The sequence below is a fragment of the Cervus elaphus genome, chromosome 5 (genome assembly GCF_910594005.1).
Source record: "Cervus elaphus chromosome 5, mCerEla1.1, whole genome shotgun sequence".
Classification (NCBI taxonomy): Eukaryota; Metazoa; Chordata; class Mammalia; order Artiodactyla; family Cervidae; genus Cervus; species Cervus elaphus.
In genome coordinates, this window is record NC_057819.1 from 127,503,317 (window position 1) to 127,526,534 (window position 23,218).

General features: G+C 42.3%; 2 protein-coding genes across 5 annotated transcripts in view; one reads left to right on the forward strand and one right to left on the reverse strand.

Moving 5' to 3' along the window:
- Positions 1–17,163, reverse strand: part of UNK (unk zinc finger) — a 33,441-nt gene extending 16,278 nt beyond the window's left edge. For 2 of the 4 annotated variants that reach the window (XM_043905490.1, XM_043905491.1), the window contains exon 1: positions 16,775–16,998. In XM_043905490.1, coding sequence (XP_043761425.1) covers positions 16,775–16,878 — 104 coding nt within the window. In that variant the 5' untranslated portion in view covers positions 16,879–16,998. Of the gene's footprint in view, positions 1–16,774 lie in introns of all 4 variants that reach the window. The other 2 variants (XM_043905492.1, XM_043905489.1) reach the window with 2 other exon arrangements.
- Positions 17,164–20,433: 3,270 nt separating this feature from the next.
- On the forward strand, positions 20,434–22,245 carry LOC122695508 (histone H3.3A). Its single transcript, XM_043905498.1, has 4 exons — positions 20,434–20,587; positions 21,049–21,186; positions 21,302–21,455; positions 21,551–22,245. Exons 2-4 carry the CDS (start codon positions 21,059–21,061, stop codon positions 21,677–21,679), a joined length of 411 nt encoding a protein of 136 aa, XP_043761433.1. The 5' UTR covers positions 20,434–20,587; positions 21,049–21,058; the 3' UTR covers positions 21,680–22,245.
- The last annotated feature ends 973 nt before the right edge of the window (positions 22,246–23,218 follow it).

The window sequence follows — 23,218 nt, forward strand, 5'->3', positions numbered from 1 at the left end:
AGCATCAATCCTTGCAATGAATATTCAGGGTTTATTTCCTTTAGCACTCACTGGTTGGATCTCCTTGCAGTCCAAGGGACTCTCAAGAGTCTTCTTCAACACCACAGTTCAGAAGCATCAATTCTTTGGCACTCAGCCTTCTTAGAAACAGTATGTGGAGGTGAAGATCTCCAAGTGCCTTTGTGGAATGTGAGTAGGGAAGGAGAACTCCAAAAGAAGTGATGAGGAGGTGAGGTGTGAGAGGGGCCAAATTTTAGGCACAGCACCTCCAGGCTGCAGGTATATTCTGAGACACTGGCTGAACCCTGCAAGGCTCCCTAGGGCTTCGCTCACCCTCTCTGGCACTGGGACACAGGTGTGTCTCCCTGGCTCCCTGTCTGATTAGACAGAACTCTGCCCTGTGTGCTGTCCACACAGACCAAACCTGGCGCTGAGCTGGGCCACTAAGCCCTCAGCAGCCAGACTGAGCTCTCCCCGGCAGCACATACTCCACCTGGCGTCCAGCCCCCACAAGACCCACTTGGGAGAGTAACAGGTGGGGAATGGGGGCGGAGGAAGATGAACCCAGGGCCGGAGAAGAGGGAGAAGCAGTCAGGATTGGCAGATTAATTACAGAACATCCAGTTACACTGGAATTTGATACATCAAATACTTCATGGGACATGCTTGTACTAAAAAATTTTCCATTATCTGAAATTTCACTCTATTGGGCATCCTGTATTTTTCTTTGCTAAATCTAGTGACCCTAAGAATGGCACCTATCAGTGCCTCAGTAGAAACCCAAGGAGGCTGCCCAGAGAACTGCCTGTCCTTTTGGAGAAAGAGATCCTGGCAGGCCTGCTTCCATGGGGCAGCAATGTCCACAGTGCTGCGAGCAGATGCTGGGGCTCCAAAGGGTTCCAGCTGGCAGGGAAGCCTCGGAGAAGACATGGAGGCAGCCGATTACCTCATCTGACGCTTCTTCACCTCCATCCCCACTGCCGGGGGCAAACACTTGAGACCTTTTAATAAACAGGCCCCTTGCATCTGGCCTCCCGTGTCCAGTGGATGCTGCACTGCGCTCATCATTCCTCCCAGAGCCCAAACAGAATTCTTACTTTCTTGAAAGCCTTTAGCTTCTACAGTAGCCACTGATAAAGACCAACTATTTGGCCTGGCATTTCAAGTCCTACACATCTGGCCCAGCTTCATTTCTCTTGATTCCAGTAACTCTGGAGTCCTTGGTATCTTGCAAAGAGATCTTTAACTTCCCTGCCTTTGCACCTATCCCCTCCCTCACCCGAAAAAATCTTTTAAGGCTGAATTCAAAGGTAATGAACCTTCTGATGCCATCACCGCCATGAAGTTTTCCTTCACATCTACCTACCCTCCCCCTCCTGCCCTTGTCCCCAATTAAGTTATCATCTCTAAGTTTTTATGGCACTTTCTCTAGACATTTCTTATAGCCCTTATCCGCACTGCATATTAATGTGTACATTTTCCTCTGTTACTAGATTATAAAGTCCTTGATAGCAAGCATGTAAGAACCCACTACAGTAACAAAGTTTGTTGAATGAATATAACAAGAAATAAAGTCGCACAACGGGCAAAGTCCACAAAGCAATACCAAGAGTTTTATGATGCCTCCAGCAGGCAGACATTGAGAGCTGGAAGCCCGAACTATTTATTTCCCTGTGAAAAGGACCACAGTGCAGGAAATTTCTAACTCAGGGGATAGGGCAGACTGTCCTGTATAAAAGCCTCTTGTGAGAAAAGGGGTCAAATGACCAAATCCAGGCAGGCAGAGTACCCACTGTCAACCAGCAATAATTAATGAGAAAAATTTCTAACCTTCTGCTAACAGAACTGTACCATCCACCACCTGGGAACCAAGCTGTTTAATGAGAACTTCCCGGCTCCCTCCAACCTTGTGCTAACCAGCAATGCAGTGCCCAGACAGCAAAGAGAAACCCACTCAGAAATCACTCTTTCATGGATTGAAATAAAACAAATTTTCAGAAGAAATGCACAATTTTCTTCTTTAAGCTCCAACCCATCTTTCTATTTTATAAAGGTTTCTCTTCAATTCAACCAGCTCTCAGGAAAATCAAGTTGTCCTGGAATCCTCCGTTTGGAGAGAAGACTCACCAGCCACCCTGGCCTCACTCCAAGATCTGAAGGACGCACAGGGCCACAGAGCTCAATTCTTCCCCCACCACCTCCTGGGAGCACCCCACTCAAGGATAAACGTCAGTGAACACAGACTAGCTGCAAACTGTAAGGCGCCGGTGACCCACTGTGGCCAGGATGAGTTGAGAAACCACCCGGGCCCTGAGTAAATAAGAGCCGATGGAGACAGCCACACCTTCGCGCAGCAGAAGCATCAAGGAAGGTTAGAGGGACACGGCAGCTGGTCAGGGGCTCACCTTAACTGAGGAGCAGTGTCTGCACGTGTGTCCCACCGGGGGCTGACTTTCGATCAAAGCCATCGCTCATTCCTTTTTGGGATATCGTATTAACTATCCTCTAAATGGTTTACTTATAAAAGATCATTGTGACAGTAACATGTCCACTTACAAAAAAATTTTAAATGTAGAAAAGGGCAAAATTATCCTAAGTTCTACCACAAATAATGCTAGACCTCTGGTAAATTTTCTCCCAGTCTTTTTACACAAATATAATCATAGGTATCAAGGTACTAAATTGCTTTATAAAACTAATACTTTTCCCTAAAAACTTTTAAAATCAAATACATGCAAATATCTTTTTTTAAAAAAATCAAATAATGGAGAAGGAAATGGCAACCCACTCCAGTATTCTTGCCTGGAAAAGTCCATGGACAGAGGAGTCTGGCGGGCTGCAGTCCATGGGGTTACATGACTGAGCATGTGTGCACAAGCGTGGAGGGAGATGGGCTGGTAGCAATAAAGTGGTAGAACTAAAAAAAAAAAAATCAAATAATACTTTTAATATTTACTGGATTATTTTATTTTCCAAAGTTCTAAAAAAAATGACAAAAATCTGCCTACTTGATAGCTAAATTCACTCACTTGACCCATTAACCCAACAGTGATAAGGCATATGGGATTAACAATAAATTCAGTAAATTACATCACTCTTAAGTAGGTGTGAAAAGAAGCGCTAACTGCTACTAGCTCAATTTCCAGCTAAACTTTTTATTTATTATTTTTGGTCCCACAGTGTAGTTTGCGGGATCTTAGCTCCAAGGACCAGGGATGAAACCCGCACCCTTGGCAGTGCTTTAAAGCAGAGTACTAACCATTGGACCACCAGGGAATTCCAACTAATCCTATTCCAAGCTGTCTCATTTAATAGCTTTATCCATTTAGGTTTTTCACTCTTCTGGGGGAGGAGTGTGAGGAGAATCTAGATAAACAGAAAAGTACTAGAGATGACTGTTAGAAAAACTATGTAAATTTGGAGGCAACAGGCAAGCAGCAGCTAGTGTCTCAATCCGTATCTAGCTCCCCACTGCTCTAAGAAGAGCATCTGGCATGGCCTCACTCTGCTGCCCCTGCAGCCAGGGACCCACTCCCCCCACCAGTAGGCTGACCTCCACGGCAGGGTCAGCAAACTTTTCTGCCAAGGACCATACAGTAAGTAGTTTAGACTCAGGATATTATGTAGGTACTTATGTAACAAGAGAAAAAACAAAATCTCACAAATTTTTATTGTTGAAGATAAATAACTGGCCACAATTTTTGGTAATACAGGTCTACTAATAAGAATGGGCTTGGGGGGCAAGTATAACATTTGCAAAGTTGGGGGTCCCCTGCATCAAAACTTGGTTACAAATGTTCATCTGTTAATACTGACTCTGTAACAGGATTTGACTGATTTCACTTTTGGAAATGTCTGTTCACACAGATAGGTCCTGCCAAGTGCTGTTATCATTCCACAAGCATGACTTTAACTGAGCATATATTAGTTTTGGAAGACATTTATAGAATTGTATTAGTGTCTTGATACTTTTCTCTTCATCACTTTCATCTGAAGGTTTGGTATAAACTCCTTATTTGCAAATATTTTGAAATATGGAAATTTCCTTTGTATTCCTATAGAGATGCAAAGTCACTGCTCAAACTGTAATTTGTGTTCAGAAATTATATCCATGGTAAATCTGTGCTGGAATAGAGGTCTCACCTTTAACTTTTAGCAGCAGAGAAAGTGTATAAGGCAGCTTGACTTATGATTCAAATATTAGTTGTCAAAATAACTTTCAGTTCAGTTGAGTTCAGTCGCTCAGTCGTGTCCGACTCTGCGACCCGATGAATCGCAGCACACCAGGCCTCCCTGTCCATCACAAACTCCTGGAGTTTACTCAAACTCATGCCCATCGAGTCGGTGATGCCATTCAGCCGTCTCATCCTCTGTCATCCCCTTCTCCTCCTGCCCCCAATCTCTCCCAGCATCAGGGCCTTTTCCAATGAGTCAACTCTTCGCATGAGGTGGCCAAAGTATTGGAGTTTCAGCTTCAGCATCAGTCCTTCCAATGAACACCCAGGACTGATCTCCTTTAGGATGGACTGGTTGGATCTCCTTGCAGTCCAAGGGACTCTCAAGAGTCTTCTCCAACACCATAGTTCAAAAGCATCAATTCTTCGGCGCTCAGCTTTCTTCACAGTCCAACTCTCACATCCATACATGACCACTGGAAAAACCATAGCCTTGACCAGACGGACCTTTGTTGGCAAAGTAACGTCTCTGCTTTTTAATATGCTGTCTAGGTTGGTCATAACTTTCCTTCCAAGGAGTAAGCGTCTTTTATTTTTGAGTAAGCATCTTTTAATTTCATGGCTGCAATCACCATCTGCAGTGATTTTGGAGCCCCCAAAAATAAAGTCTGACACTATTTCCACTGTCTCCCCATCTATTTCCCATGAAGTGATGGGACCAGATGCCATGATCTTAGTTTTCTGAATGTTGAGCTTTAAGCCAACTTTTTTATTCTCCTCTTTCATCAAGAGGCTTTTTAGTTCTTCTTCACTTTCTGCCATAAGGGTGGTGTCGTCTGCATATCTGAGGTTACTGATATTTCTCCTGGCAATCTTGATTCCAGCTTGTGCTTCCTCCAGCCCAGCGTTTCAATATAATGTTTGCATATAAGTGATATTTTTCTTTGTAATTTTAGAATGAATTAAGAAAAATCATCAAGTCTGCAGCAAAAGCTAATTTCCAAAGCCATTCAGCGTTCAGTAATAGTGGCTGAAAATGGTTGTTCTTTCAGAAAAATTTCAATCTTGGCCCTCAATTCAAAAAACTACAAGAGAATTTTACCACTGCTAAGCTATCAAATGGTTGTGTAGTAGGGCATGTCAGAATATTCAGCCTTTATTTCTGATAAAAATTCATGGAACTGAGGATGGTTAAATCCCACAAGAGGGAGTGAAGTTCATCACTGATCCTAGCATTTCAATAGCTCATGACAGATTAAATCATTTTCTGCTCTGCACATATTCCTACCATCATTTGTTGTGACAGATATTAACAGATTATACTTCAGGTTGTACTGAATTAGTATTTTCTTGTCTTTTTGAAAATATTCTCAGCTGCAGCTGTTTTAAGTAGATTATTCAAAGAGACTACTTCTTCACTCACTTCAAACATGGCATTGACTCCATGAATAAAACAACAGCTTGTTGACTCATCAAGAGCCAAGAAAAACTTTGGCTTGTTTTTAATTGACTATTGATGCTGCTCCCATTGACCTCATCGTTTTGTGAAACTGTTCTTGCTGAACAGCTAACGCTCTTTTAAACAAATGCTCTGGACATACTGCTTCAGTTCCTGCAATCAAATGCAATTTAATTAATTCAATATCAGTATGGCTTCCCTTGCCTGGTTAACAAATGAGGCCTCATTTTCAGTTGTAGCCTCATTTTCATTTTTGTGGAGAAGTTCCGCTGTAACAAAACAGTCTCTTTAAAATTTTAATTTTTCTGACTGTTGCCTCCCTATGAGTTGGGAATATTGTGACAACTGTGTAGTCTGGTAATGCTGATGGATTCTCTCAGTACAGCTTTTTAATTACAGATAGCTCAGCCAATTAATGCAGGGACAAGAAAATCCACTCCGCTGTGCCCTAAAAACATGGCATTTCAAGTCCATTTTTCTCTTCCTCTCGTTTTGACATGACAGTTAGGCACTTGTGATAAAGAATAAATAAAACACTGTGGCGCTAGAAACACTGTCACGTTGTAACTGTGTCACCGTGATTTGTAGTGCACCACACGGCAATTCAGAGCCGTTTCCAGCACATGTGTGAATGCAGAGCAACCGCCTGGTCTCCATCAGAACTACCGAACTCTGTGGTTAAACTGCAAACGCGACCATAGACGATATGTAAGTCAATGAGCGCGGGTTCCAATAAAGCTTTATTTATGGATACTGAAAATTAAATTTCTTGTAATTTTCATGTGTCACAAGATATTATTCTTTTTCGACCATTAAAAATGTAAAACCTGCTCTCGGCTCACCCGCCACACACATGCAGGCAGCTGGGTGGGTCTGGCACAGAGCCCCAGGTTGCCACCCTCTATCTGAGGGATGGGTAATCCGCAACACACCACAGCCTCCCCTCACTTTTTATCTCCATGCTTTCGGTCATGCTGCTCCTGCCTCCAGATCCCCTCTGGGCTGTGTCTCGATCCGCAGGAGTGTTTCCTGCCCTGCCCAGGGGTATTAATCACCCCCTCCTCTGTGTTTCCTTCACACTGTTTGAAGACAACTGGTATGGCCCCACCATAGAGAATTTCAACTGCTCTGTATACAACCAGGTTTGCTCATCTTTGTGCCCTTGCACAAAGCCAGCTTGCAGCAGGTGTTCAAGACACGTTTGTCCGAGAAAAAGCAAAAACATTAAAGCATCCCAAGTGGAATAAGCCTGGTCCACAGCAGCTGTGCACTAACCCAATGAAACACTGAGAGGCAACTTAGATGTTTCTCCTGGCGATTTAAGAAACCAGTAACTTCTCTAGCTACCTTCCCCACAATGTCTACACGGCCTTGTTTCTCACACTCAACGCTAAATTTAAGATCTTCAGCCTCACAAGCAGACTAGAAAAGCAACCAGTGGGATGGCTTGCTCTGCAGTTGTTGCTGAGAATGTGCAAAGATAAACAGAGATACATTAAGTGAAAGAAAAAAAATATATAAATATAACCAGACAACTAGCTAAACTATATACAGAAAGAAAAATACATCCAGTATTAATGGTTGATTTTAGTGGTTATCATAACTTTTCTTTACTGTAACTTTACATTTAAGATAAAGAAAACTTGTTAGGAAAGAAGTCTACAATTTTACTGACAACTTGACAGGGAATCTATCTGATCCAAAATTAAACAAAAGATGTATGTTGCTAATAAGTCAGAATAGTTAAGTGAAAAGTCAACTGTGGTAAACTTTTTTGTAAAACGAATGACTCCTAAAATGTCATCCTGCTTCTGATATGTAAAGTCTGAGTGGATTCATATGTAGAATGGTCAGATCTGAACAAAAAGGCAAGACAATGATGGCCTCTGGAAAAGCAACAGGAAGAGATGGTGCGGCAACACTGGGTGGGCTCAGGACTCCCAATGTGCACGATAAACAGCAATCTATGAGCCCAACAAAAAGGAGACAACAGACTGAGCCAACAGCAGCAGCCCACCCTGGACGCCTCGCAGCCTGGAGGTCATGGCCCTGCTCCTGGGAGCCCGGCTGTTCTCCTAGCCAGTCAGTGGTCACTGCTCCTAAGCCTCCCACGGGGGCCACAGAGATCTGGCAACACGACAGATGTACCCATGTCCCTAATAAGTCACCACTGTTCATCTTTATTACAGCTAGTCTTATAAAATCTGACTTTTGTCTGTTTCAGGCAATATACAAACTTTATTGTGGAAAAAGAAATCTTAAAATGCAAGAAACGAACCTGTTCTTAAATATTCCTTGTTGAGACCGAGTCACAACATGACAGGATTCTGAAACTAACAAAAGGAAAAACAAACAAGCCCCCCCCGCAAAAAAAAAACTGTAGTGTCCAATGACACTTATCTACTAATATAATCTACTGTTGTCCATATTCATATTAACCTTACTGGCTACTTTTTTTTCTCCCATATATAACTCCTATAAAGAAATTTGGTCACAGAGCTCATACTTAATGGCTTATCAAAGATTCTTCCTTTTTAAGTTTGAGAATAAAATCCTTAATTTCAAGAATATTGTAAGAGCAGATAAGCAGTACATTAAGAATCCTAAATTATTTATCTGTGTGTGTAACAATAAATATTTCTTAGAATTTGCGAAGAAATCTTTCCTCATTTTTGGAAAATGTTAGGTAAACTATTAGCAGTTCTAGACTCAACGTGTGTAAAGATCTACAAACACATTCTGTTTCACACCCAACATAATCCAGAAACCATACAACATTATAACAATAACCACACCAGTAGGATTTGCCACCCCCCACCAAAAAAGTTTTTTAAAAAACTGCACCAGGGACTTCCCTGGTGGTCCAGTGATTAAGAATCTACCTTCCAAAGCAGGGGACACAGGCTTGATCCCTGGTCAGGGAACTAAGATTCCACATGCCAAAGGGAAAACTAGGCCCACATGCTGCAACTATTGAGCCTGTGGGCCACAGTGAAGACCCAGAGCAGCCAAAAAAAAAAAAAAAAAAGAGCTAAAATTCGTAACTGGTAAATATCTGGATAAAGCACTGATAAATTCTGGCAAAATGCTATCTTCTGACGTGATCCTGGTTTAGAACATTCTTTCTGGCAGAAAAAGCAAGTTCAAAGAGTATTCTTCAGGCAAACAAAATAAGCATCTAGTAAATTTCTGTGTATGTCTAAATCTTTAAGACAGGCTTTGATTCTATAACTAGGTTTTAGCCAAAGACCTTAGGGCCAGTAGCAACCTCCGAGATATAGTGAAACGATCCTAACACAGATGCATACACAGGGACCCATGGTCCTGTGTATGTGTATGTGTATACAACAGGCATTTTAGCAAGCAAAAATTTAACATAGGGAGTCACTCATCGCAAATGAATTCAGCCCATTCTTCACTGGGAAAGAGCTGACACCTGTGAACTGCCCCAGCCCCAAGAATGAACAAGAACCATGAACAGTACCAGATGGTGTCCCTGGTTCCCTCTTTCTATAACTATCTCCTTGGCCTAAGGATCTTGCAACAGGTAAAACTGAAGCAAGTTCATGTAATCAGTGACTCGTATCATTGATTCTGGAGAATATGTGAGGACCATTGAATATTCTGGTTTATTCTTCTCTAAATTAGATAACACCTTGTTTTGATTCAAAGTCTTCTTGTACACAACTGGCCTGAAAAGCTTCCAATTTGATGAGCATTTTAGTACAAAGCTTGAACTGATGTGTTATTTTTAACAGTTTTCTGTACAACAAAGTCTGTATCCCTGAAAGAGTAGATCTGTTTAGAACTAATTCATCATGTAAGCTATAACCAGGCTGATGAAGGCTGTAAGAACGGCGACTGAAGTGAAATTCCAATGGATACAGAAGAGAGGAATACGCTCTGAAGACAACACAGGCTCAGGCTGTTGAAGGAGACAGCAATGCTCCTGAAAGCAGTAACTTGGGCACTGTTCAGATAATGAGTAAGAATAGTACTTTCACTGTGCTAAGTGCCAGGCATGGTTTTAGGCACTTTAGACACACTAACTAACTGAATCCTCATAACGACCCGTGGCACAGGTACTATCAGTATCGTCAGGAAACTGACGCACGAGGGAAGTCACTTGCCCAAAATCCCACAGCTAGTAAGTGGGAGTGCTGGCCTTGCAACGCAAGACAGTCTGGGCCTAGTGTCCCTACTCTTAAACACCGTGTGGACTGTTAACTATGCTTTTCTTCATTGAGCTATAGAAAAAACAACAGCAGTAATAAATAAGTATGAGCAACTCTCTAGAAGCTGTTGAAAACATGTCATGGAGTTTTTGACAGGCCACACTTACAATACCATAAAATAACAACAAAAACAGAAATGTTAACTTCAACATACTCTACTGGGTATATAATATTCATCTTGTGTATTCATTATAAAAGTACTTAGTTCAATAGTAAAAATCTGTCTGATTTGGTTTTAACTAAGAAAATACAAGTGTGTGCTTCTAATTTATGTGGGTTTTTTGTTGTTTTGTTTGTTGGCTGCACCATGCAGCACATGGAATCTTAGTTCCCCAACCAGGGACTGAATCCACACCCACTTCATTAGAAACATGGAGTCTTAACCACTGGACCACCAGAGAAGTCTAATTTATGTTATGTTTGACTTAGCACAAATCCTGAACTACCAGATGCTTGGCACTTCTTAGCAGTAAAAGTAAAATAAAAAGAGTAATGCTCTTACCAAAATGAACACAAGCTTAGATATAAAAACCACTGCTTAAAAACTTTCAAGTCATGACACACCACGCCAAGGGTTTATCAACCTCTTCCTTCTGAAGCATTAACTATCTCTCTTCAATGGCAGTAGTTTAGTGAATAGGCCAAAATTTCATAGGAATGTGGGAACACCCATCGGCTTCTCACAAGAAGTCATTCTGTTAGGACTCATGGTGGCCATAAGATGTTTCAAATACTAATGGGAAACAAATGAGTCAACTTATGAACACAAAAAGCAAACCAAGATATAAACAATAAGGAAAGGGAGGGAATATTTCAGTAAGTTCAGATATGGCATGACAATACTATCACAGGCCTTAATATCTTTGTCTCCTAAATAAATTGAGCCACCAACAGGAAAAAGGTCACCTCACAGAAAACGCTATGAGATTTTTTAGTCTCTAGACTCCTTTCCATCTTCTCTTCCTCATCAGCTCTTGAAACTTATCAAATGCTATACACTGGCAAAGAAAAAAGGGGTTAAAGTTGAGAGATTTTATAAAGAAATTAAAAGTTAATTGTGATTATTTGAACTAAAAATATTATAGCCATTGATATCATTTTAAATGCCTGAAACACATGGCCTATCCTTACAGAAATGCCCATGTGATCATTTTTTTTTTAATTTTTTTTTTATTAGTTGGAGGCTAGTTACTTCACAACATTTCAGTGGGTTTTGTCATACATTGATATGAATCAGCCATAGATTTACACGTATCCCCATCCCGATCCCCTCTCCCACCTCCCTCTCCACCCGATTCCTCTGGGTCTTCCCAGTGCACCAGGCCCGAGTACTTGTCTCATGCATCCCACCTGGGCTGGTGATCTGTTTCACCATAGATAGTATACATGCTGTCCATGTGATCATTAAAACAATTATCACAACACCTGATGAACAGAATCAGTTCATTTTAGCAGAACAGCAACCTCTTCTACCTCCCACCCACCTTACTAAATAAACACAATTCATTTTACGAAGCTATTGGAAAAGTGTGCTTGTTCTATATAATGGTTATCAATTCAGAGACAATTTAAAGTACAACTACCAACAACTAGAATCCCAAACTTGCTGAGTATTCACTTCTTAAAAGAATCTCCATAGACTTACAACATGGAGGCATTCGCCTAGAATGGATATACGGAGATGAAGCCATTGAGAAAGCTGGGAGAAGGGTGCCAAGGAGCTTTTTGAAAACTGTGGGCTCTCCCATGCTGAATGATACTACCAAGCCCTGACAGGCCATGTGTCTAAGGTCTCTTGAGTAGCAGCGACTCATATACATCTATTTTTTAAAAATTTTTTTTAGTACACTGATTTTAACAATCCTTTTTTTAAAAAAAAAAATTGCGAAGTAACTTATACACCATAAAAAGTCACCATTTTAAAGTGTACACTTCAGTGGCTTTTAGTATAACCATCAACATGGTCTGATTCCAGAATACTCCCATCCCCCCAAATAAACCCCATACCTATGTTCATAAGCATTGACTTTACCCAAACTCTCTCCACAGATCTCTCTGTTGCCCATGCAGGTATTTAAGGTGGCTGGTTGGGGTAACTCTACAAAGAATCTATATGGTAAGAAAACAAGAAAACTACATTTTCCAGAAGGATACTGATCACAAATCCTTGACATTTTTAGCAATCAGGCTAACTGTAATTTTCATATATTGGCTAAGAATAACAAGAAACTTACATTCAACATCTATCTTCCATAACACATTAATGTGCCCCAAAATTCATCCAAGATGTTAAAAGAAGGGAAGACATTCTACTAGGATTAGCCAAAACTGTCCACAGTTGTAATTGCAAAATACAGAAGATGCGTATGTGGGAAAACCTCCTTTAGTATCAAGCACAGCTGGATCAAAAACAAAAAACAAAATGAAAAACTTAATCATTAAGCAAATATCATCACCATTTGGGAAAATCATCTCTAGACCAGTCCTCTAATTAAAGTAATGCAGCTTTAAATGACTTTTACCAGGCTTCTGACCTAGCATCTTTCCTAAGGAGAAAAACAACCTTTAGGCAAAGGCCTGGTAGGAAAGCCTGCAGGTGAGTGGCGCTCAGGCTGTTGCAGGATTCTCATTACCTAAGTGAGCTAATGGCCCCTAAGACACACAGGAAGGAGACCTCACCTTCAGGCATCAACGTGTTGAAAGCGGGAGGAAGTAGGTCCATGAGGGTGTCTTGCTTTTGGGCACTTATCTGGGGTGCTATTTCCAGAGAAGGAGCTCAAGATGGATTTCTCTAAGTTGCTCTCAGAGTTGTCCAACTGCCCTCACCAATAAGCCACAGTCTTTGTAGGTTGAGAGAAAACACCAGTCAAAGCAGATGAATATGGATGGTGGGGAAGCCTTCTTTAGTATCTAACATAGCTGGATTAAAACAAAAAAACTTAACCATTAAGCAAATTTTCACTTTAATCATTAAATGATGGCAAATATCAACTAGATGCTAAATTTAAGGCTACCCTTAGCACGGGCACTTAACACTTATTAATGGGGATTTTCTAGGCTTGCCTGAAGGCCACAGTGAGCTCCCAATTTTGTCCTGCAAGAATTAGCTCTCCTTGATAAATGAGCAAACAAGATCCAGAAACGTTTATTGGTTATTTAACTCATTCCTGCTGAGGCTGCTAAGGAATCCTTCCAGTGACTTCCACTGTGCAACAAGTTGTGCTCTAGAGTAATGTGTTACAATGTTACTGCAATTTGCAATAATGACTTAAATACTGTTCATTGCCTGAATTTTCCAAAACACAGATGCAATCAAGCTAAGCTCATGAGATTTACATAATGCATACACTAACAGATTTCCCTCAAAATCGTTTATCTATGGAAGTAGCGCTACATTATTCTTGTTTAAAGATACCCAGGAAACAGTCCTCAATTAAAATGACAACTGGCTAGATAAGGCTATTAAAGCATTTATCTTCTGTCTTCCTATAGGAGATCACCCAGTGGTCAGAAAGCTCCAAGGAACCTTTAATAAACTAGAATTTCACTTTCCTTTAATACAGAGCATTAAGAAGTCTGAGAATCAACTGCCAACTAAAAGAATCCAAAAAGGATATCTTTGAGGTTTATATCCACTTATGGAATAAAAATAACGAGGTCAAAAATTGATTTTTTTTTTTTTTTTTGGCTAAGCTGCAGAATCTTAGTTCCCTGACCAGGGACTGAACCCAGGCTACAGCAGTGAAAGTGCCAAGGTCTACCCAGTGGACTACCAGGGAATTCCCAAAATCAGGGACTTGCCAAATCCCAAATGGCAAGTTTTTTTGTTGACCTTTCAGCTATACACTTTTAACAATATAATTATATAGTAAAAAAGCCCAAGGTTAGCTAAATTTGTATTACTCCAAAATTTCCCATTCCTCAATCTGCTTTCATAAAACTCTTCTAAAATATGATAGATTTGTTCTAAATAAAGCTGCATTAAACTTAGTCTCTGTCAAAAAAAGAAAAATTACCTAGCAAGAGGTCACGTGTTCTTGTATTGAAGAGTACTAATACAGGCACATTATCATTTTACTTAGAGCTAATCAGACACATGGAATTGTACAACACAGGAAATTCTGATATAACCACTTTCTAAAAGCGTCGAATTCCTCAGGCCTAGCACAAGTGCCCAATACACCAATTTTCTGAAAGGATTACTTTTTGTTTCTCTTCAAGTAAGATTATTCAAGAGCTTAAAAAAACACCCAACAAAATAATTATCTTTCAAACTATGTTATGATAATCCTCTTGGTTTAGAAAAAGGAGGGCTCAAACTCTAGGACTTTGGCTGTGGGATAAGAATAAAGGGCAAGAAGCAAGCCAACAGGAAGGTGTTTTTACTTTTGATGGATTCAGAAGCATTTGCCAATACTGCCATTATGATGTATGTGCTTAGTTGCTCAGTTGTGTGGGACTCTTTGTGGCCCCATGGACTGTAGATCAGTGGGATTCAATTTTAGTGCAAACCTCTTCTGAATTATTGCAAAATTACTGCTTGTCACATAATCTCAAATAACATCAGGTACAAAAAAAATACACGAAATTAACATCATTTATGTATAAGCAAGTTTTTAAAGGTTAAAAAAAATTGACAGGTAAAAAAATACAAACATTAAAAAAGAAAGGAATCTGTACCTTTATTCTATCAGTGCAATAGATAAGATCATCTTTAGATTGGAATAAATTCTAGAAATTCATGCTATGAAGGAGAATAAAAAAAATGTGGGGCTGCTCAAAATTTTATAGAAAATAATACAATCAAAATTAAAATGTTCCTGTCTTCTAGCCCCCAAGGACAACAAATGGGTTCAGAGCCAACAAACATACTGATGCCATACTCAGCTCTTTATGCTTCCTGCTCCTCAAACCCCATGACAAGGGAATGAAGCTTTCCAAAACGTCCAGGTTTCTGAAGGCCCATAAATCTATCAAGAAAGAGTTCTATCTCTTTCTACCAATTGAGTTCTACCTCTGATTTCTGGAGGTAAAAACAAACACACAGACACACATGAACAGATAACATAAAATAAAGAGAGTAACACCTCCAACCTTCAATCAGACCTGGGCTTTTACATCTGCTACTGTCCATTTACTAAGCCACTTCAAGAGCCAAGACTGATTACTCTGTACTTATCCCACAAGAAGCGGAAAGACAGATTTTAAACAAATCTCATTTTAACAATGAGCATCAGGGATTTCCCTGGTGGTCCAGAGGCTAAGACTCCACGCTCTCACTGTAGGGGGCCTGAGCTCCATCCCCGGTCAGGGAACTAGATCCCAGATATCCCAACTAAGACTCAGCGCAGTCAAATAAATAAATTTTAAACAATTAACATCAAGAAAACAAAGACTCATATTAACATTTACACAGCTGTTGATTAGTTTCACCTCTCCATTCCAAAACGGTTAGAAAGCCTTTCTAATACAGAGTCCATACTATACTGAATGACAACATAGGAACAAAAGTTGCTGAAACCAAGATTCATATTACTCAAAATGTTATCCATATTTTACTGAAAAAAACGTGATCTGAGCAACCAGAGATTATAAATAAATTCCAATAAGATGAAGTTTGCAGATGTCCAAATCTAGACTATGCTGTTGGACCATACCCTTCATCTGATCCCTGAGTTCTCTAAGACCATCTCACCAAAACCAATAGCCGGGTTGCAGAAAGAACTCCAGCAAGAAAGGACCAGCAAAGCAATCTCCACATTAGAAAAGTTAGTTAACGTGGGTCAGACTGAAGTCAAGAAAAAGTTTCAAATGATTTCAACCAATAGCAGAGAATCTAACAAAGAAACCAATACACTTCTTAAAATCGATGTTCCTTAATCCCAGAAGTTTCCCAATGGGTCTTACTTCCGTGACAAACAAGAGCTCTTCCTGTCTACTTTCAGGCATTTCTACTCCAACACATGCTTCTTGCACTTGGTTCACCAGGCAGCGTTATCGTGTGCCCCTTAAGGGTTGTTCAACCGCCAGGTTCCAAATCTCTAGTACACTTGGGGATCCTTCTAGGCTTGTAGACGACTTGGGAGCCCAAGGGGATGTCCGGTACTCAACATCAGGGAAAATGGAAACCAACATTTTACTCGACAGGAGGACCTGCCTCTTTTTCTCACTTTCTCCCAAAACATCTAGCTCTAGGTAGTTGCTTAGAAGTACCCTGAAGGGAAATAAAGAGAAGACAGGGACCTCCACTTAAGATACAAGCAGATTCTCAGTTAGAGGTTTTCCATCTCACTAGACTTGTAGCGTCAGCATTTGGGGCTCGCTCTGAGGCCACATTTGGGTTGGGCCTGAGGCCAACACTCGGACCCCATCACGCAGCCTGGGGCAACTGTTTGTAAGTGAATTCCAGCAAGAGTGGCCTCCGTGGACAACATATGGAGCTTGCAGTCACAAAAGGCCTCTAGTTCCTAGTACGTGGGTCGCCTGACAGGACTTCACGCTAACCGTCCATTCATAAGCGGGTCTAAGGTTGGCCCCTTAGGAACTCATCCTGGTCGCGTCTTGGACTCTTATCACCCCGAAAAGTGCCTGGGACTGTGGTTTTCACGGCCTGAGGAACAGTTAGGCCTCGAAAGGCCCCGGCCTACGAGGTGTGCACTCCGCATCCCAAGCTCCCGCCTTCCCCACTCGGCGCCGGAGACCGGGTTTCCCGCCCCTCAGCCCGACCAAAGGTTGGTGGCAGTTGTAGGCAGTTGGGACCGGCCCCAGCAGGTTGGAACCGGTCTGGGCCGGGCCGGAGGAGGAAGGGGGGGAGGGAGAGGCCGCCTCGCGCTCTCCCTGCGCGCGTGACTCACGCTGGCCGCTGACGTCAGGCGTGCGCGCGCGGCGGGGGGGGCTCTACGTACGTGTAGTGCTGCGGTTTCTCGGGCTGTGCCTGCAGCACCTGAGCGGTAGCGGCCGGGGGCGCCGAGGAAGCTGCGGAGCCGCCGGGCCCGGGGCCCTTCGACATGGTCCTGTCTTCCTGCCTCTTCGCCGCTCCCCTTTTATTATTCAGTCTGCGCGGTCCGCGCCGAGGCCCTAGTGCGGCTGCGCCGCGCCACGAGAACGTGAAGACCCCCCGCGCGGCAGCAAGGCTTGCTGGGAGTTGTGGTCCCAGGTTTGGCTGGAATTTTACCGCCGGCAGAGGGTTGCTGCCGAAGGAACGGACCACAATACCCAGAGAGCCTTGCGGACGGTGTCCCGGATGCTGAGGGCCCGCGACGGTTTGTGGGGCTTGCAGTTCGGTTGCGTTACTTCTTAACTGCGTTTCCAGGTTCGTAGGGGAGCCTTTGCCTGCAATTGGAGCCCTTGGGTTCGAAAAGGCCTAGAGCTAGGGGGGTCCTAACGACTGCTGTGAAACCTTTCCAAGTGTAAATTCACTGCCAACAGGATAATGATTACCTCGCCTCCGTACTTATCCCAGCTTGGGCTCGGTTCTGATGCGGGTCCCTAGCAGTGGGCCTTTGAGCTGCAGGCACCTGGACTCCGCCAACATCCTCATTCCTGCGACGGGACCAAGCATGAAGGAAAGTCGGCCTGCTGGAAGTCCGCTTGAGAAAGTTCTGCTAACGAAGAGCAGTACAACCCAATGCTCTGTTCCCGCGCCTTTGCCGAGGCGCTCCATAAACCTTTACCAGCCCTGAAACCTGGAACTCCACACGACTTGAGTCCCTCAACTCGACACCTGGCCCAACCACCGTGTTTCCAGTACATTAAGGGCCAAGAACGAATTTAATCTCCGTCTAGCGTAGTCTCAGGTACACGGCAAGTTGCAGGAGCGTCGAAAAGCATCAGAGGAAGGGCCTGGGTTTGAGGAGGGAGTTCGACTTATAACCCACTCTCGTGCTCTGGCCCTCAGCCTTTCTACTGGGGAAAATGTCTCCTCCCCTCTTCCCGCCAGTTGGGCGAAGTTCTTGACAGATATTTTAACACTTTGTTAACAAAGTTAACATTTAACTTTGTTTTCCATATTGAATCTATTCAAAACCCTTGTTGTGCAGGCTAATTACATTTTATTAGATAACGTTAAATAATGATAATTTCATTTAAAAAACATTCGATTAACCTACGTGGGCTGAATGGAAATTTTTCATGTTTGAGATTGATACATATCTATTTTATGTTGTTCCGAGTAACTTCATATCAGAAGCCAAACCCAAGTTGAGAAACTGGTATTTCTTAAACAGACCAAATCAATTGTTTAAGCACTAGGGGTGTTTGAAGATGAAAAATTCAGAAAGGACAAAAAAGTTGTGTAAATTGTGGTGTATTGCTTTAATCCTATTGTTAAATCCAAGTAATCAATTTATAGGTTCTCCTCCGAATTACCCAAGTGTGATTTGATTGAAGAAATACAGTTCAGCGTGCTAGATTTTTAATGAGTGTATACCACGAGCTTCAGAATAACTGTGTGCTAGTAGAATTGAGAGATGATATCATCCAAACTGCTTAATTTAGAGAAGAGGAAACCGAAACTCAGAGAGGTTAAGTAACTTGTGCACAGTTACTCAGCCAAGTACGTGACAGAACAGGAATTAGGACAGTAACCTACATGCTGCCTCACATTCTGCATTGTTTTGATTGTATTAGCATTTTCGGTTGCTCCCTATTTTTGTGTTGTTTTTCCTCTTTTGCATTCACTTAGGGTTAGGAAAAAGAAAAACCTACCGATAAAGACTGCCAAGTAAGAGGGACAGATTATTTCCACTAATCTTAAATGGATGCATGTAAATCCATACCTAGTTTCGTTTATCTCTAATAATTAGCAAAACTGGGGGCGGGGATGTGTGGGGTGGGGATGGATCACTACTGTATTCTGTAGAAAGCATGAGACAGCTAGGATTCTGGAACTCCTAGAAAAGACTTGAAACACAAAAGTGGGTGTTAATTTAGGATCCTATTCCTTCTCCAGGCCATCTGAGCAGTCAAAAAAAGATGGCAGGGTATTTTTCTGGTTACATTCAAGGACATTTGACAGTCTTACCTGGGGTATAATCAGTGCCCTGTTTTTCAGCTTTACACAATTTTTGAGAACAGGGCAAGAACCTTCATCTTGGTTTCTCTTCTCAGCCTGGCATGAAATAATGTTTCCTCTACCCTAAACTTTGAGCAGAGGAAAGAAACTGAAGTTGACTTTATTCTAATATAAAAGTTTATAGATATATGATAATTAAATACATTGTGTGTTATGATTGAGAGGGTCGAAATAACGAATTTGGAGCTAGAGGTTGGGCCAAAGGTGTTTTTTGCCATAGCTGCTTTAAATCAAACTGTGCATTTTTTCCCTCTCACTTTTGATGAGAGGAGGAACTTTTGACGTCAGATGTAAATTTCTGAGATATTTGTATTTATGTAGTATAATTCTCTGTTGGAATCTATATGTACCTGATTTTTCTGCTTTTTTAAATAATTTAAAATATTCGGTGAATCCAGGGTAAAAACTGCGGAGTAGAATGCCCAAGGCTTTGTTTCAATTTTCTGAACTTTGTTTGGCTGGTCTTAACCTTAAGCCTGCTTTGATATTTTATATAAGTGAATCATCTGAAGAACTAAGTATGAAAATCCACTCAAGACATGTAGGCAAAGGTAGGGATTACCATTTTATGTTTCTTCAGAAGTAATATATTCCAGGATAGACCATTAAATACAAAGAACCATATTTAATTTAGATGTCTTTTGTTTATTCTTTAGGGATTTCCAAATACTGGTTTAGAATTGACTCTTCCCATTCTGGCTGTAGTGATTTCGTTCAGTTGAATTACATAATTTAAAAAAATACGTTGTCTAGTAAGTTACTCCTTGTTTAACTGTAAGCATATTGAAATCACAGTGTGTTGTGATGGTCTAAGGACATAGAAAACAGTCCTTATAAATAAAATAATTTATTGACATTTGTTTCTTTGTATTTGTTATTTACCTCTCCCCATCCCACCAAACAAAAGAACTGCATTTTGGTTAAAATGTATATGCCTGATAGATAAAATACTCGATAACATGATTTTACTGAATTCTAATTTTCGTTTACCACCTATCAAAACGTTCATGAAAAGTAAATAATCACAAGGAATGCATTTTATTTTACATTGGAAAATATTTACAAAATTTTCATTAAAATACCCTCTCCTTCATTGTATTAGCTTGATGCAAATAACGTTAGGCCCCTTGCCCTCCCGACTGTCCTGATTAAGGACCAGTCCTGATAAGGACCAGTGCAATTCATTTGCATTGACTTTCTATTGTAGAGCTTTGGAACCAAGGGAAGGATCCAAACATAGCTCCATTTTATCCAATCAGAAGAGCGGCTTAGTGCTAAACTCTGATTCGCCCATTCCTCTTTGCATTCATCCAATCGTTAGGCCACTTTAACAGCCAATCAGTGGTCTAGATATCCGCCAATCAGGGAATGGGGCCGAAGCACGGCCTTTGTGTCGGGGATGTCAGCGCGTCGGCGAAAGCGTCAGCCAATAGAAAAAGTCATTGGTGTATGCAAATTAGGGTCCTATGACGCAGAGACGCAGCGTGAAGCGTGGGTATAAAAACGGAGGCATAGGGGGGCTTAGAGCGCAGAGCGGTTTGGTGGTTCGTTGGGAGGGGTACTTTCTCTGTCTCAGCTACTGCGGCTCTTTGGGCAGCAGCGGCTGCGCGGTGGTTGGAGAAGCGGCGTATAACTTCGGCATTAGGTAAGTGTTCTTGGGTTTTATCCGTGACTTGAGGCATTGCCAGCCGTTTATGTCGCGGTTCGCGGCCGTTGAGAGCCAAGTGCCGGCTGGTGCGGGCTACCCCGGCTGTTGGCGCCGGCTGTGGGGGCGGGTAGTTTTCCCCTGGGGTTTAGTTCCGGAACCGCGTCTCCGCCTTTTTCCCGCTGGTGAATCAGAGGTCCCGACGCTGGGTTCCGGGCAGCCGGGCCTCCGCCCGTCGAGTAGGGGAAGTGACTCCTCCCCGCGCCCCCCCTCCCGGAGGAGGCTGCTGCTACTCACACCCTGAGTCATTAGGGGAGGGGGGAGGAGGCGGCGGCCCTCGGCCATCTGCCGTCCGCTTTGGGGCGCGAGGAGGCGGGAGGGTCGGGGCTCCGGTTGTCCGGGCCGCCGCACACCGGGAGGCGAGCGTGCTTCGGCCCTGGAGTCACGGGTGTCTTCTACAGGTAAAAGAAAATGGCCCGAACCAAGCAGACTGCTCGTAAGTCAACGGGTGGGAAAGCGCCCCGCAAGCAGCTGGCCACCAAAGCGGCCAGGAAAAGCGCCCCCTCTACCGGCGGGGTGAAGAAACCTCATCGCTACAGGTAGGCAGCGAGACAGGGAGACGATGACTCGGCGGCGCTGCGGGCGGGAAGGTTCCCGCGGCTCGTGGGGCGCTGTAGTAACCGGTGTCCCTTTGCGCTCTTTTGCTCGCTCCAGGCCCGGGACTGTTGCGCTTCGAGAAATCCGTCGTTACCAGAAATCCACCGAGCTTTTGATCCGGAAATTGCCTTTCCAGAGGTTGGTGAGAGAGATCGCCCAGGATTTCAAAACCGACTTGAGGTTCCAGAGTGCCGCCATCGGCGCGCTGCAGGTGAGCTGGCGGGGGCTGTGTGCGGCCGGGCGGAGGGCTGGTGCGCGGCCCCCTCCTCGGAGAGAGTCTAATAGTGTGGCTCTTATCCTCCACAGGAGGCTAGCGAAGCGTACCTGGTGGGTTTGTTTGAAGATACTAATCTGTGTGCCATCCACGCTAAGAGAGTCACCATCATGCCCAAAGACATCCAATTGGCTCGCCGGATACGGGGAGAGAGAGCTTAAGTGAAGGCAGTTTTTATGGTGTTTTGTAGTAAATTCTGTAAAATACTTCGGTTTAATTTGTGACTTTTTTTGTAAGAAATTGTTTATATGTTGCATTTGTACTTAAGTCATTCCATCTTTCACTCAGGATGAATGCGAAAAGTGACTGTTCACAGACCTCAGTGATGTGAGCACTGTTGCTCAGGAGTGACAAGTTGCTAATATGCAGAAGGGATGGGTGATACTTCTTGCTTCTCATGATGCATGTTTCTGTATGTTAATGACTTGTTGGGTAGCTATTAAGGTACTAGAATTGATAAATGTGTACAGGGTCCTTTTGCAATAAAACTGGTTATGACTTGATCCAAGTGTTTAACAATTGGGGCTGTTAAGTCTGACCATACATCACTGTGATAGAATGTGGGCTTTTTCAAGGGTGAAGATACAAGTCTTAACCACAGTGTAACTTACAGTTTCCTTAAAAAAAAAAAGTAAACCTGGCAGCTATAGAATACACTATGTGCATTTATAATAGCTATTTTATATATTGTAGTGTCAACATTTTTAAATTAAATGTTTTACATTGACATGTGGTGGGGAGTGTTGTCTTTAAGGTGTGTGTAATTTAGAGTTCGATTGGTTTTCTCCTGAGTAGACTGCACTTGTTTACGTAGTAAAATGCTTGGCGCGTTATACCTTGCATAAGTCCTCATTCTACCACATGTTAAACTAACCCTCTAGCTGATAATGCAAACACTAACGGGGAGGGGGATTTATTTATAAGGGCTCTAGACTATAATACAAGTTATTCACACCAGCATCATCTGTTACTAATACAGTAGTTAGTGCAGCTTTTCTTTGTGTTGTGATTGGTCTCATAACTAGGTTGAACTTTTCTCTACCAAGAGGAAACAATACCGAACTTTTTTTCCTTGTGGGGTTTGTATTATAATAACTGTTAGGGTAAACTTGCTGTGGGGGAGGGACACAGCTTCAGCTTATGGAACCTCTGCCAGTTAAAATGGTGTTCATGTGGCATAGGTTCTGGGAAAATCACTTCATAGAGATGGCTTTCCAAGTGGTTTTAAAATTTATCCTTCTATTGAAGTTTTTAGGTCAATTATGTATGTTGACTAAATTTACAAATAAACTTGTTTATTCAACTAAGTGTCAAAAACCTAAATTGAATGCAAAGCTTTAATAGTCATTGTCTAGGTTCTTTTAAGTTTAGCTTATTTCAAATTTTGCTTGATAGACGAAAGCAGTATTTACAAGAATAATTCTACAAAGCATGTAAACAGCCCTTTAGAGGCTTTATAAAGACGCTATGACAACGTATTTGCAGTGTGGACCTACCGCTAAAAGGCTTCCCTGCCTCCCCCGTATCTGTCAAGGAAAGGAAATTTAATTCTAGAACTCAAATTTGGGGTTTGTTCTTGAACCTATTTGTGAAGAACGTTTTTAAATTTCTTAAGTGAAGGATAAGTGCTTTACGGAACTTTGTTTTCTAACAGCATGAATCAGCCATAGCTGTAGGTGTACATATGTCCCCTCCCAGTA